The following is a 14,076-nucleotide window of genomic DNA, read 5'->3' on the forward strand; positions in this document are numbered from 1 at the left end:
AGTGGCAAGGAAGCAGAATAACCAAAATAAATACTAGCATACGCACACATAACTAGCGGACTTCTCTCTATGTGAACAGTAACTATATGTCATTTGTATGTCTACTTCTATTTCTTCCTTTATAATTTATCACCCGGTATTCTGAATATTCTCACGGCAGTCCCATGGTAAAAATTCATCAGCGCTCAGTGGTCATGGAAACGCAAATCAACAGGTTTTAAAGAGATTTTATTTCCAGGGAAGGTTTGGCAGACAGTAGATTCAGTTATAGCAGCAAATTGAGATTGAGCCCCACCTTACTATGCAAAGCACAGAGGCCATAACATCATCCAGCAAAACAAACTCACATTAAGGGCTGTGTGCTTTTGATTTAAATCCATATTCTTGCTATCAAGACTTTAAAATGTTTATTTTAAACACTGAAACATTTTACACAACTAAATTATAGAAATAAAAAACATTTTGAAACATACCCTTACAGAATTTGAATACACTGAAAACAAAATTGACTTAGAAAATGTTAAATATCCTACATCTATATATTTAAAAAAAAAAAAAAAAAAAAACATTTCTGCACTATTTGAAAATGGCAATCCTTTGTATATTTAAGCATATATTTTGAAATGTTGAAGTTTCTTGTTCTGATCTTGTCAATATAGTTTTTCAACATATTGCAGAATATTCCATTTCTGTAAGGGTATTTATGTCCTCAGATCATGTGCAATACTAGTTTTTGGGATACCGGCAACAATTTCCTTATTAACTTACAGAAAAACAACCAGAATTGATTCCTTGGACAATCTTGTGTTTGAACAGGCAAACATTTACAAACACAACCGCTCCCCTCAGCAAGAGGACCACAGTGCCAGTCCACAGGAACTGCGTGTGTGTGTGTGTGTGAGTGTTTTGGGGAACATGTAGTTTAATTGTGTTTATATTTGATCGTTTCAGAAGTAGAACATAGAAGAATCGATTATTTGAGGACAGAATTATTTTGCGCATAAGTCAAAAGCACACAGCCTCGTTCTTACGGTACACCATCGCTCAACAGAAACGCATCAGACCTGCAAGCTCATGTCATCGCACATTGTACCACTTTCAAAACCTCAGCTACACTGTGTCTGCTGGACATGAATGCAGTTTCACAGCGCAAAAAAAAAAAAAAAAAAAAATCAAGTTAACAAAAGAGCACGCACAATGGCTTTGGTTTAAAACACTGATGGTGAATAAAAACTGCCCCTGAAAGGAGCTTTTAAAAAACATTAACACCTTTGGCTCAGTGTGGGTCTCAGTGGGGAGGAGTGGAAGACCTGCGTCTCCCTGCAGCACGGAGAACCAAGTGGAGCTCCTGCTCCCCCTGCACTCCCAACACCTCCTGCTCCCCCTGCACCTCCAGCACCTCTTGCTCCTCTAGCACCTCTCAGTTCTGGCTGCTTTTCTTCTGCCAGGATCTTCCCTGAGTCATATTCCTACTCACAAGACTACCTGAAAGACACACACACACAGCTGAGTTCAATGGCTGTAAGACCACGAGGCCAGGACACACACACACACACCACAATGTAACTCACCTGCAGCAGGGCTCAAAATCACCTGCTTCTTTTCCTCCCGCTGAGGTGAGCCCTAGACACACAAATGTACACAAGCATGTAAACATATGTAAAAACATACACACAAAAGAAGTGAACCTCTATATTAGTAAGAGAAGCAAGGAGCAGAACAGAATGCAAAGTGTGTGTGTGTAGTCATGTACACAGGGGCTCACCCGTCTGTCTCTGTAGTTCTTTAGATTGCTGGGAGCAGACGAGGAGAAGGACGCCCCTGTGGTAAAATCAGAGAGCGAGTAAGCAAGTGAGCGAGAGAAAGGAAGAGGGAGTGAGAAACAGACAGAGAGCTTACCTGTGGAGTTCCTGTGTTGGGGACATTCCTTCTTAATGTGGGCGTGGGACCCACACAGGAAACAGCGCCTCTCTCTGGTTTCCCAGTCCTCCTGCCTCCGTCTGTCTGTCTGCTGGAAGGCGTGGTCCTGAGGCTCCGCCCTTTCCTGCTCAATATGCCGCCGCCCATCCTCATGGCCCCGTCTCGGTCTTACTCTGCAGCACAACCACAGCTGTCAATCACACGATACACACACACGCCCAATACGTACACACAAGACCCCCCCCCCCCCCCCCACGCACACATACCCCATAACTTACAGACACACACACACAGACACACACACACGTGCGCATCGTGCATATATATGTATGCAATAAACACAGACGCAAACACAATTGCTGTGAAAACTGCTCAGTGGTAGTTAAGAGCTTGACAGCAGTGACACATTTGCCCTTTCAAAAAGCCCGGAGATAACTGCTTCCCACTCCCACCAATAAGCTCTGCGGCTGAGCAGCGGACAGGAAGCAGGTGCCCTTACTTCCTGCGCATCGGGCAGTCCTTCATGAAGTGGCCGATTTTCCCACAGATGCGGCAGCAGCGGTCGTTTGGAGCCAGCTCGCCCTCGGTCAGCACCTCGGGGTCGAAGAAGTACTCCTGCAGAGAGAGCGGACCAGAAGGACACACTGATGCTGAAGCATGAGACTGTCTGTGTGTGCGTGCGTGCGTGCGTGCGTGTCTGCGTGCTTCCCCACTGCTCACACACCATTCTGCAGGAGTACTCCGGGGGGAAAACCTTGACCGGAGAGCCAAAGACCCGTCTTCCATTAATGAAAGCCTTCATGATGAAATTGGTCACTATTAAAATGAAAGCCAAACAGAACAGAAACAGGTGATGCAGATTAAACAGGTGAATTAAGTGATTCGGGAAAAAACGGGTGAATCTGGTGATGCAGGTAAAACAGCAGAAGGTATACTTACTTCTCCTGGACAGACCAGCCCCCAGGTTATGGTTCAGGTCAAAGGGATCTGCAATGCAATAGATAAAACATAATCCATATCAATATAGGCCTATAATCTTATCTGTTCATGTGCCTATTTAATAAACAGTAAAAGCCCAGTCACCCCCCCAGAGCAGAGCGTTTGGTCTGTCCCAGACCTGACCGCTCACCTTCGATGGCGATGTATTTGGAGGTCCACTGCTTTTTGAAGGTGGTGAGGGGGAGCTTGCGCCGGATGCAGACCACGTGCTCCCTGAAGTCAAACTCCTCGGTGTAGAAGCAGAGCAAACCCAGCCACAGCTGCCCCACGCTCTCCGTGTTGGTCCTGTACGCGGGCCACCGGCTGGGCTGTGCACGCACATTCACACACACATGCACACAGGCACACACAGAAACCAAAAACGGAAATTAAGGGTTCGACAGGAAACGCACTCGCCACACAGGAAACAATCTGAGCGCACACAGGAAACGCACTCACCAGATCTTCCAGATTCTTGAAGAAGTAAACATTCCACCCATCAACCAACACCTCTGGCTTCTTATCCCCATCGTAAATCTGCAGAAAATCAAACTCATAAACCAGCACATCGAGCAGGCAGGTGTGGTAATGGGGTGAATTCAGTGTTTGCCCATGTACATGGTGTGCAGTGTGTTCAGGGTCATCCAGGTAAGTTTTAAATGGGGGCGTGTGCAGGTTTTGGTACCTCTTGCAGGACGGGTATGACAGGCGGGGTTCTCTGCTGTAGGAAGTACAGCACCATCAGGGTGTAGGCGTAGGAGGACAGGCTTCCCCGAGATGCATCCCCGATATCGCACACCTGCAAACAAGCAGTTACCGTGACTACATACACACACACACCATGGAAACAGAATTTTACATCACTGAGCAGAGAAAAGTGGAGATTTTTTATTTTTTATTTTATTTATTTATTTATTTTATTAGCTTAAATCAGAAATCAAATCCAAAAAATGGAAAAATCCATCTGTGAGACCTCACCTTAGCGAACACCTTCATGACGTAGCAGAGTTGTTTGACTCGAGGATCGATGGCGGCGTAAGACGCCAGCAGCTGAGTGTTATGCAGAGCCTGCAGGGGGAGGGGTATAGTGAGAGGGGCGTGGCTAACACGTCCACACCCCGCCCACTCTACTGTTCTACAGGGCATTTCATCATCCCATTAACTTCAATATCTGCTACACAGCAATAGCCTTCCTTCTGAACCTGGTCTAAAGATTCGGCCATCATGTACATGCTATAGGAAGCACTATATGGCAGGCTACCAGGGTGTTTTGGACTCATGTATGCATTACAGGGAGCACTATATGGCAGGCTACCAGGGTGTTGCAGACTCATGCATGTGTTATAGGGAGCACTATTTGGCAGGGTACCAGGGTGTTATAGAGGCTGATGTCTCCCTCCAGACCGGTCCTCACATGGAAGAACTTCACTATCGGCACTTTGGCTGTGGTGATCGGCAGGATGTTGCGCAAGCCTACGGGTTAAACACAGGCACGGTGGGGTTAAGCCTTCACCCCATTTTGCTAAACGCACGCGTTGTTTGTGGTCGAAACCTAAACCAAACATAACTTGATTTATTTTCAAAAGCTTTAAACTCAATGTTCTTAAAATCCTGTAACTAAAACAAATCTGATTTAGCACTGAAATACAATTCCCATCAAGCACTTCAACAAATACTGTACAATGAATTATGGGAGTTTGAGGCAAGGGATTCACAGCAATGTCTGTACACACTGTCTTTCCAGACACATCTTTAAAAGACAGGAACAGCATATTGACACTCAAAGCAGGCACACACCTGAACCTGAATACAGGATTGATGCTGAAATCTTATATATAGTGAGAAGTTGCTGTAAGAATGAAAACAGTAAAACATTAATTTATTTGTTTTTGAGGGACTTCTTCATTTAACTCTAATCTAACCAGATCTGAGACTCACCTGGGTGCTTCTTCAGGTCTCTGGCCAGGCTGTCGATGATGGCAATGCAGTCCAACCCCTGGGGTGAAGATTAGTTTGAAACTGTTGCACAGAATTATGGCCGCCATGATTCATAATCACATTACTGCTGTAATAAATCTGTATTAATAATTATGAGACCTCAGTAATAGTAACAGTCTCAGGTAAGTAAAGACACGGCAGGCCCAGTGCATCAGACTGATATCAGGGGAGTAACTGTCACCTCCACACCGTCTCTTCCCTCCAGGACCATGCAGATGTCCAGGTCACTCTGCTTGAATCCAAAGCCGTTCTTTGAAGACCCAAACAGCCTCAGCTTGGCCCCTGCCAACCAGGAAGTGAAAAATAAGCACAGAAATACAGAAGGAACAGAAAGTACAAGAGGAGGGTCTCTGATATGGGGGTACAGCAGGGGGGTTTCTGTGGTGTGATACGAGGGTACAGCAGGGGGGTCTCTGTGGTGTGATATGGGGATACAGCGGGGGGGGGGGGGGTCTCTGCGGTGTGCAGTCTGAGCCCAGCTGCAGTACCTTCAAACTGGCATCTGATGTGTTTCTCCAGGTCCTGCAGGATGTGTTCTCGAACCCGCTCCTCCAGCTCGTCTGGAGCAAAATCCACTGCAGAAAGAGATAAACAGCACCAAGTGCAAGAGGACACTGTATGCACTGTTGAGTAAATGCTGTGTATACTCTGTAGAGTAGAGGCATAAATTCAGAACAATAAATGTGGAGTGGTGTGTTAGTTTTAGCGTGGTGGATACTCACTGTAGCACTGAACACAAACTTCGTTCAGAATTTCAAGGAACTTCGGCGTCATGGTCGGCAGAGGGTCCAGCTCAACCCTCTTGAAATCTTCGGGACAGTCGCGCTTTAAGTGTCCATCACGTTTACAAAGACCGCACACCAGAGCGTGGGACTGTGGAAGACAAACACCCGCATCACACACCATCTCCCAGTACAGCCCCTCCCACATCACACACCATCTCCCAATACAGCCCCTCCCACATCACACACCATCTCCCAGTACAGCCCCTCCCACATCACACACCATCTCCCAGTACAGCCCCTCCCACATCACACACCATCTCCCAGTACAGCCCCTCCCACATCACACACCATCTCCCAATACAGCCCCTCCCACATCACACACCATCTCCCAGTACAGCCCCTCCCACATCACACACCATCTCCCAATACAGCCCCTCCCACATCACACACCATCTCTTACTGCTCGTATACAGACTGGAGTTAAACACCATCTTGTGTTTGTCAGATTGTGCAGGGGTGCTGTGGACAGGTGGAGGCTACCTTTCCGCGGGTGAAGGCCTGCTTGTTGAACTGGTAGCGGAGGCTGCTGGGGGCGTGGCCTTCATTCTCTGGTCTCCCATTTTTCCCCAGGGGAGAGCCTGGAGTGGCTGGCTGGGGGGCCGGCTCTTCCTCTCCTACCGAGCTGGGCACGTCCATTGGCCCCTCCCCCTCCGAGAGCAGCTCCTCCCCTGACACAGCGTCCAGGGGGTAGAGGTCCCGCTCAGGGGTGAGGCTGTCCGGGAGGCAATTCCCAAATGCTCTTCCACCTTCCTCTGGCTCCTCCTCTTCCTCATCTTCCTCCTCTTCGTCCGCCGGGGCGTGGTCCTCGTTATCCTGCCCGGGCGCGGCTCCCTCGGAGTCCGACATGCTCTCCGGCTCCTGCTCCGCCTCCTGCGGGAAGTAGGGCAGGTGCGTGGGGTCGGCATCCTCGCTCTCCTCCGTCTCTATGACGATCTCCTCCTCGATCACGCAGTCGGCGCTCCTGTCCGCCCCCCTGGCGTCGGACGTCACCCGGAGCGCGCTCAGCCCGAAGTCGTCCGACCCCGCCCCTGGCTCCGCCTCACACAGGGCTGCGCCATCTGCTCTGCGATTGGCTCGGTGCTGGGAGTCCGGCCTGTGATTGGTGGTGTGGGGCAGGCCGAAGTACTTGTAGGTGGTTTTGAGGCAGTGCAGGATGTAGCCGTACATCAGCTGGCTGTTCACTGTTCCAGCCACGTTTCTCTTCACCGCAAAGGGATCTACAGCAGAGACACACACACACACCACACACACACACACACACCTTAGAGACTGCACCTGCAAGTCCTCGCCAAATACACAGTATCACTGCTGACCTGAGCATAACATTCACATGGATTTCTCCTCTTATGCTTTTGGTTTAGTAAGAAGCAGCACTAAACTGCAAAGCAAATGTCGTTTTAAAAAGCTGTACAGTGTAGTATAAGCCTTAATACAACTGAGAGAACAAGACTTCAAAAAACTAATAATTTATTTTAAAAGCACCAGCGTACTGCTGGTAGGAATGGCTCACCTTCCCTCTCCCTGTCCCTACTGACAGTCACTTAAATAGGATGAGCCAATCAGTTGCACCTGGGTTTCAATTGCACCAAATTAACAATTAAATACAATCAATTAACCAACGCCTGAACTGGTGAAGGGCCACTCCTTCACATTTCCTCCCCCCTCTCCAGTTGGCAAGACAAGGGGCAGGGGCTTCCAAAGCAGTCAATTTAGAACGTTGCATTCAACCAGGAACAGTCCATGATAGTACAGATCACACTGGATAGCTTGTCTCCCAGATTATCGAGGCTAGCCCCCCCAATTAGGGACATCAGACAGCTCCTCCCTCTGGCATCAACAGCTCTGCAGGGCCAGGACACCACCTCCCAACGGGCTATAGCAGGGGTCCTCAATCTTATCCAGAAAGTGCCGGTGTGGATGCAGGCTTTCATTTCAACCAAGCAGTTACACACCCGATTCTACTAATCAACCACTAGAGTCTCTGCTAAGGACCATGATTAGTAGAATCAGGTGTGTAACTGCTTGGTTGGAATGAAAGCCTGCACCCACCCCGGCCCTTTCTGGATAAGATGGAGGACTCCTGGGCTATAGGCTCCTCACACTGTCTATCAGAGTTGTTATCCCATGGGCTCTGGACTATTACCCCTTCAAACAGAGCCAGCTACAGCTCCCCAGCCAATCAAGGGGTATTCCAGCTGCTCCCATTTTTGGGCCCCGCTGCTCTGTCTGGGTTTCCCGATGGTCCACCTTCAGCCCCACCTGGATCTTCCTTTGGACCTCCGACCAGAAATGCTGCTCTTTGCTGGCTTGGCTTGTCCAAAAACATCTTTCAAGTCCAATAAAAACTCAGTGTAAAATCTCTTTAAAAGCCTTTTAAAAGTGAGTCACCCCAACGTGATGGGGGCTAAATCCCACGTCTGACACCAAATGTAAAAAGGCTGAAAAAACAACTGAGAAAACAAGACTTGAAAAGACTAATAATTATTTTAAATGCACCAGCAGTACAAATGATAGGAGTGGCTCACCTCTCCCTCTGTCCTTACCGACAGTCACTTAAATAGGCTGAGCCAATCAGTTGCACCTGGGTTTCAATTACACCAAATTAATTAACAAATAAAATCAATTAACAATTAGATACAATCAATTAACCAACACCTGAACTGGTGAAGGGCCACTCCTTCACAAGGGCCCACTGGAAAAGTCAGGAAGGGGCGGAGCCTCACCCTCGATGGCGATCCTGTTTTTGGGCCAGTCTCGCGCCTCACGCGACAGCGGGCAGTTCGTGCGGACGCTGATCACGTGACCAGCCATGTGGAACTCCAGCGAATAGAAACGCAGCATCTCCAGCCACAGCTGCCCCACCCTGACCGAGCTCTGCCTGTCAGCTGGAAAGAGCAGGGGCGCCTTCACACGCGCACACACACACACGCACATACGCAAACATACACACATACGAACACACACACACACACACACACACAAATGAATCAGCATCTCCCTGTAAGTGTGTTTGCGCTGTAACGTTGCGCTGACTGCAGCATGCTGGTAAAAGGAGGCGGGGCTCACCTTGCCCTGCCTGTAGCAGCTCTCTGTGGGGGGCGTGGTTTGCTCGGGGGCGGGGCAATACTCCCACAGGACACAGCCCGCCTCCAGGCCGGTCAGCCTGAAATCCATCAGCCTGCTCACGGAGAACTCCTTAATCTACAGCAGGCAGAACAGGGGTACAGGTAAGAGCATATATGACCTCAACATATATATGGCAGAGGAGTACAGCTGAGGGTGCATATGCCTTGAGTGTATACATGCCAGAGGGGTACAGATAATGGTATATATGAGTATATATGCTAAAAATAAGGGGGTACAGGTGAGGTGGCAGAGTGGTACAGGTAATCAGACAGGAATCAGGTGCAGGTAACTGTGTGGCACAGGTAAAGGCTGGTAGCTCTCACCCCGGTGCCCAGGTAAGCGGGCAGAACAGGCTCTCTGCACTGCTGCAGGAAGTAGATGACCATGAGCGCCAGGACGTATGGGGGCAGCCCCCCCTCCTCTGGCTGGTCCACGTGGCAGATCTGAGCACAGTGATTGACAGGTGTCAGTACAGACGAATACCTGCGGCCACCTCAGACCCAGCCGGAGAGAGAGACTCACCTGTGCCCAGCGTCGGAGGCCGACTACCAGGGGCAGGAGGCGGGGCTCCAGCTCTCCCACCGCGGACAGGTACGTTGTCGTCAGGTAGGCGTAGTCATTGCCGGCGCTCACCTTACAGGTGAGCCCACTGCAGGGACAATGACATCATCAGTAAGGGCCATGACTCACACAGCAGCCTGACAGCAGTGCGTATCCCAGAATGCCATTCATGAGGGCTCCAAACGCCACACTGCGCACTCAGATTACCCTCCACAGAAGCTTATTTTAGGAAAGTGAGCATGGATGATGGAGAGAAAGAGAGGATGATAGAGAAAGAGAGATTGATGACAGAAAGAGAGGGTGATGGAAAGAGAGACAGAGGGATGACGGAGAGATGGAAGGACAGCGTTCAGTTTGGGCTGGCGGGATGTCCTCACCTGGCCTTTTCTGTGCAGATGAGCACAGGAACCCGAGCGTGGAAATCCGCCTGAAGGTCTCCGTACAGGGCTGGAACCAGACACACACACTGACCTCAGATCAGTCTCATTAACCCAGTACAGTTATCTCAGATCAGTTTCATTAACCCAGTACGCTGATCAGTCTCTAAAGTGGTATGCTGACCACAGATCAGCCTCCACACCAACAGAGGGCTCCTACTCACAGCTACTAGAGAGACTCTCCTGGACCAAAAGAAGGACATCAGGCTGATGCATCTGTAGAAACAAACCATTCCACAACATTAATAAAAGATGGCGGACAGATGAGTGAGAGAAAGTGATGAGAGTTAAGGCATGTGTCATGCACTCACATGAGAAGGAAACTTGACATCCATGTTGACATCTGAAGCCTTGAAACCGAATTTAGTGCAAGACGATCCATATAACCTCAACGAACAATCTGAAGAGGCAACAAGTTGCATGTGAGTGAGCAATTCAGGGGTACTGAGGCAAAAATTAATGGGCACTGAGGGCGGGGTTCAGGGGTGCTGGGAGCAGCTCAGGTGTGCAGGAGGAGAGGCTCAGGTGCACAGGGGGAGGTACTCGGGTGCGCGGGAGCTGTACCTGGCAGTGTGGCTCTGATCACCTCCTCCATGGAGGACAGGATTTGACGCCTCCTCCTCACATCCTCCTCGCTCAGCCCGCACTCCAGCACCACCTGCTCGAGCGCCGCCTCCGCGGCTCCCACCTGCGCCTCCGTGGGCGGCAGGATCTCCGACAGCATCAGCTCCTCCCGCTTGTCCTAAGAACCAATTGCGAGACAGCGTCACCCGTGAGACCATCCTCCACCTCCCGAGAGCCAATCGGAGCATCATCCTGCAGAGCGATATGCTGTAGCCATGGTTACCCGTGCTCTCTTCTTGTGCCACTTCTCCCGGATGTGTTTGTGGGCGGCGGAGAGAGAGTCCAGCAGCAGCTCACAGAGGGAACACCTGTACCTGGCACTGGGACTGCTCCGGGACCGCTAGTGACAAAAACACACACACACGCGCACGCACGCACACATACACACACAAACACACACACACACACACACACACGCAAACACATACGCTCATTGAAAAACACATGCATTGTCTGTAAAACACACATGTATACACAGACCATAAAACACACACATAGACTGTTATAAGACACACACACACACACACACACACAGGGTCAGGTTCTGACCTTCTCCAGGCGGTAGATGTACTCCCTGCCGATGCGATTCTCGGCCTGCCTGAGCTCCATCAGCTGCTCCTCACTGAGTCCGGACTCATCGATCACCGGGGCGTCCTGCTGGTCCGCCTGCATCCTCCTGCGGTCCCGCATCCTGACCCTGCGCCCGCCTGGACCACAGCACACACACCTCATACACCTGCAACCCCACCCAACACCTCCCCTCCCACACCACACACACCTGCAACCTCTCCCAGCACCACCCAAAACCTCCCCTCTCACACCACATACCTGCAGCACCACCCAACATCCCACATCTCATACACCTGCAACACCACCCAAAACCTAACCTACCACACCACACACCTGCAACACCACCAAAGACACAGTGCCTCTTATAGGCAGCAACGCTGGGGAGCGGCAGAGATGTACCTGCGGTGGAACTGGGTGCCTCCTGGTTGGGCGACTCCATGCCGGGCTCTAACCTGGCGGCCTGGTGCTCCCCTTCCTCTTTGTGAAAGCCCTTCTTCCTGTGGCTGTCCGGCGCAAACGCGCGATCTCTCCAGTTATCCTCCGGGCCCTGGCGGGTCTCCGGAGCGGGGAACTTCCTGAACCCTTCCATAAGCTCGCCGTGAGGCCGCTGCCCAGCGCTGGCACTGAGCGGTCCATAGCCCCCTCTCCTGGGGCTGCCACTGAAGCTCCCTGCGCCACCCCTCTTGCGGGGAAAGCCTCGCTCAGGTGCAGAGCCGAAGCCCCTTCCAGACTCGGGCGCGTCCATGCGCCTTGGGGTCCTCCAGCTCTCGGGATCGTCCGCCACCTTGGCCCGCTCCTTGCGCTGCTTGGTGTGGCGGTTTCTACCTGCCGTTAATTCTTCCATTGGATCTGTCAACTAAGCCTAAGATTCAAGGATAGTGAAAAAAGAAAAATACACACCAGCGTCGATAATTTTACATCCGGAAAAAATTAAAAAATGTCACTAGCCTGAGACTACTAAACTATAAACTATGTAACACCCTCAGATGCAAAATAGCCATGTAAAGTAACGATAGTAAACTTCCAAATAAAGTGCACAGCGACTTATTTCACGTAAACCGACTCAAAGGAAAACATACATCAGTGTTAAAGTGAACTAGCTAGCAATATAATAGTTAGCTAGCTACTCAACATTCGTCAAGATCATACTTTTATGTCGCTGAACGTTACCTAGCTAATCAACATGTAAGCTGGCTAGAAAGCTAACAATAACATAGCAAGTTAACGTTAGCCAGATAGATTGGTATCCCTCCTCACTAGCCGCGACGCTGCAAACACCTAGCACAAATGCTGCTGTGTTTCAATGAGACAAAATTGCCCTGCTAGTAAGATACAACCTTCTAACTAGCCTGTTAGCTAACTAGCTTGCAGTGCGTCAACAAGTAGCGTACCGCTCGTCCCAACCACTATCAACACGGTAATTAACTAGCATTAGCAGCGCTCTCGAGCTCTATGCGTACGGTTATGGAGCTCCGACTAACAAGCTAAATATAGCTAACGCTAGTTAAAAGAAACAGCCTGGCTGGCTAAAGACTGGCAGCGACTTTTTGCTAAACTACCTAGATACATTTAATCAAGTGTTCTCAGTCTCAGCTACCACTATAGTAGTCTTTGCGTTGGGTACAATCCGATATTATTATTGGCTTTTCTTTTACGGTTTATCCAAGACAAAAAATAACAAAATCAAAAATAGCCATTAGCTGTAAACCATGACATGACATTGCTCTGCATGTTTGCGATATGTCGTAAAGTGCTGAATCTAAGCGTGGACTTTACGGTAAATTAGCTACCTAACCATCTCATAGACCATCCAGCCTGGTGGAAACCTCATTTGATACTTAGCAAAGCCTCGAAGTAGCTGATATGTGAAATGTGCCACATAGTTAGCCTGCTATATGCCGCTAGCTATATCACTAATAGGTCGGACTATATAAAGTCAAACTGTGCTGGGACCTTGCTTGCGTTATTTCTTCCATATTTACCAGGCTAACAACACAACGAAGACATGCAATGTTGGCTCGCCAGCAGGATAAAAATACTTGCGGATTCGGTATGTGCAGCGTGCAAGTGCTGTCCCAACTAAGAACAAACCGGTCTAATACCCAGAACGCGTAGTTCTTATTACAACCACAACATTAGCCTTCCCAGGCTGACTTTCGGGGTAGCCTGGGAAGGCTAATGTAACCCGTGTTCTGGCTTAACGTGAAACCTGAAGCACCTGGCTATAGGCTAACTGGAGACGCTGTAATGTTGAGTTACACTAAGTAATCAAGCCAATTAATTTTTATGGATAATATGGATATCATGATATAATGATAATATAATTTAAAAAAATGTTGTATTATTATCTTTATTTTGCCATTAATAGTCAACATTAATAATCTTGTGTATAAGAGTCGCGTAGAGTGTCTTTAATATGACTACTTGGTATGACGAACTATCGGTAAGTGTTAAGAACAATAAAGAGCCGTGCGAAAATGGAAAATATTCCCAGCAATATGGACTCCTATTAAATGACATGAATGATGTAAACGTATTCAAGGAAATGCCGAACATTCTAACTTCCTCAAAAAAAAAAAAAAATCCTCAAATATCCTCAGGAAGATGTTTTAAGATGCCAAGGACTAGAAACACTTTGTGAATACTTTACAGTAGGTAAGATTTTGCTGTGGGTCAAAAACTTGGGGGGCGGGGGGTGGGATAAAATAATAATCATACAATAGGCTATGAGTATCCACTCCTGCGTTAACAAAACACTCTTATGATCACAACAGATTCGTTTCCAGTCGTTTACAAAACCGTAAACAAAAAGTCTATGCGTGCTTTGGATCAAACAGGAAGATCAAGAGATCATTGCTCTCGAGGTACGGTTGACAGCTGCGGCGCAGACGTAGGGTTTCTAAAGCATTAATTACACATCACTTTGTTTCAGCAGTTGAAGGACAACCCTCCGATCTAACGGTTTCCGTTAATGAGCGGGCAGGCGGTATTGTTCTGGCAAACATCTGAATCAGAGGTGCGAGATGGCGTCCCAGGGGGGACTCTCCTTCCCTCGGCATTGCGCGCCACTAGCTCGC

General features: G+C 49.0%; 1 protein-coding gene across 3 annotated transcripts; it reads right to left on the reverse strand.

The window, feature by feature from the left end:
• Positions 1-209: 209 nt before the first annotated feature.
• Positions 210-13,000, reverse strand: tut7 (terminal uridylyl transferase 7). Of its 3 annotated transcripts, XM_035380391.1 has the most exons (29): positions 12,982-13,000; positions 11,399-11,861; positions 10,979-11,136; positions 10,653-10,769; positions 10,370-10,547; positions 10,117-10,205; positions 9,970-10,021; positions 9,746-9,815; positions 9,330-9,456; positions 9,131-9,250; positions 8,748-8,882; positions 8,405-8,585; positions 6,162-6,898; positions 5,619-5,769; positions 5,385-5,471; positions 5,078-5,178; positions 4,837-4,894; positions 4,268-4,371; positions 3,877-3,966; positions 3,584-3,697; positions 3,358-3,435; positions 3,050-3,227; positions 2,860-2,907; positions 2,645-2,736; positions 2,420-2,535; positions 1,900-2,093; positions 1,766-1,821; positions 1,572-1,623; positions 210-1,485 (listed from the first exon to the last, which is right to left on the reverse strand). In XM_035380391.1, exons 2-29 carry the CDS (start codon positions 11,841-11,843, stop codon positions 1,421-1,423), a joined length of 3,993 nt encoding a protein of 1,330 aa, XP_035236282.1. In that variant the 5' UTR covers positions 11,844-11,861; positions 12,982-13,000; the 3' UTR covers positions 210-1,420. The 3 variants fall into 3 exon arrangements, with proteins under 3 accessions (XP_035236282.1, XP_035236281.1, XP_035236283.1); XM_035380390.1 differs by lacking the exon at positions 12,982-13,000 and having other exon boundaries at positions 11,399-12,755; XM_035380392.1 differs by lacking the exons at positions 1,766-1,821; positions 12,982-13,000 and having other exon boundaries at positions 11,399-12,756.
• Positions 13,001-14,076: the final 1,076 nt, after the last annotated feature.

The sequence above is a fragment of the Anguilla anguilla genome, chromosome 10 (assembly GCF_013347855.1).
Source record: "Anguilla anguilla isolate fAngAng1 chromosome 10, fAngAng1.pri, whole genome shotgun sequence".
NCBI lineage: Eukaryota > Metazoa > Chordata > Actinopteri > Anguilliformes > Anguillidae > Anguilla > Anguilla anguilla.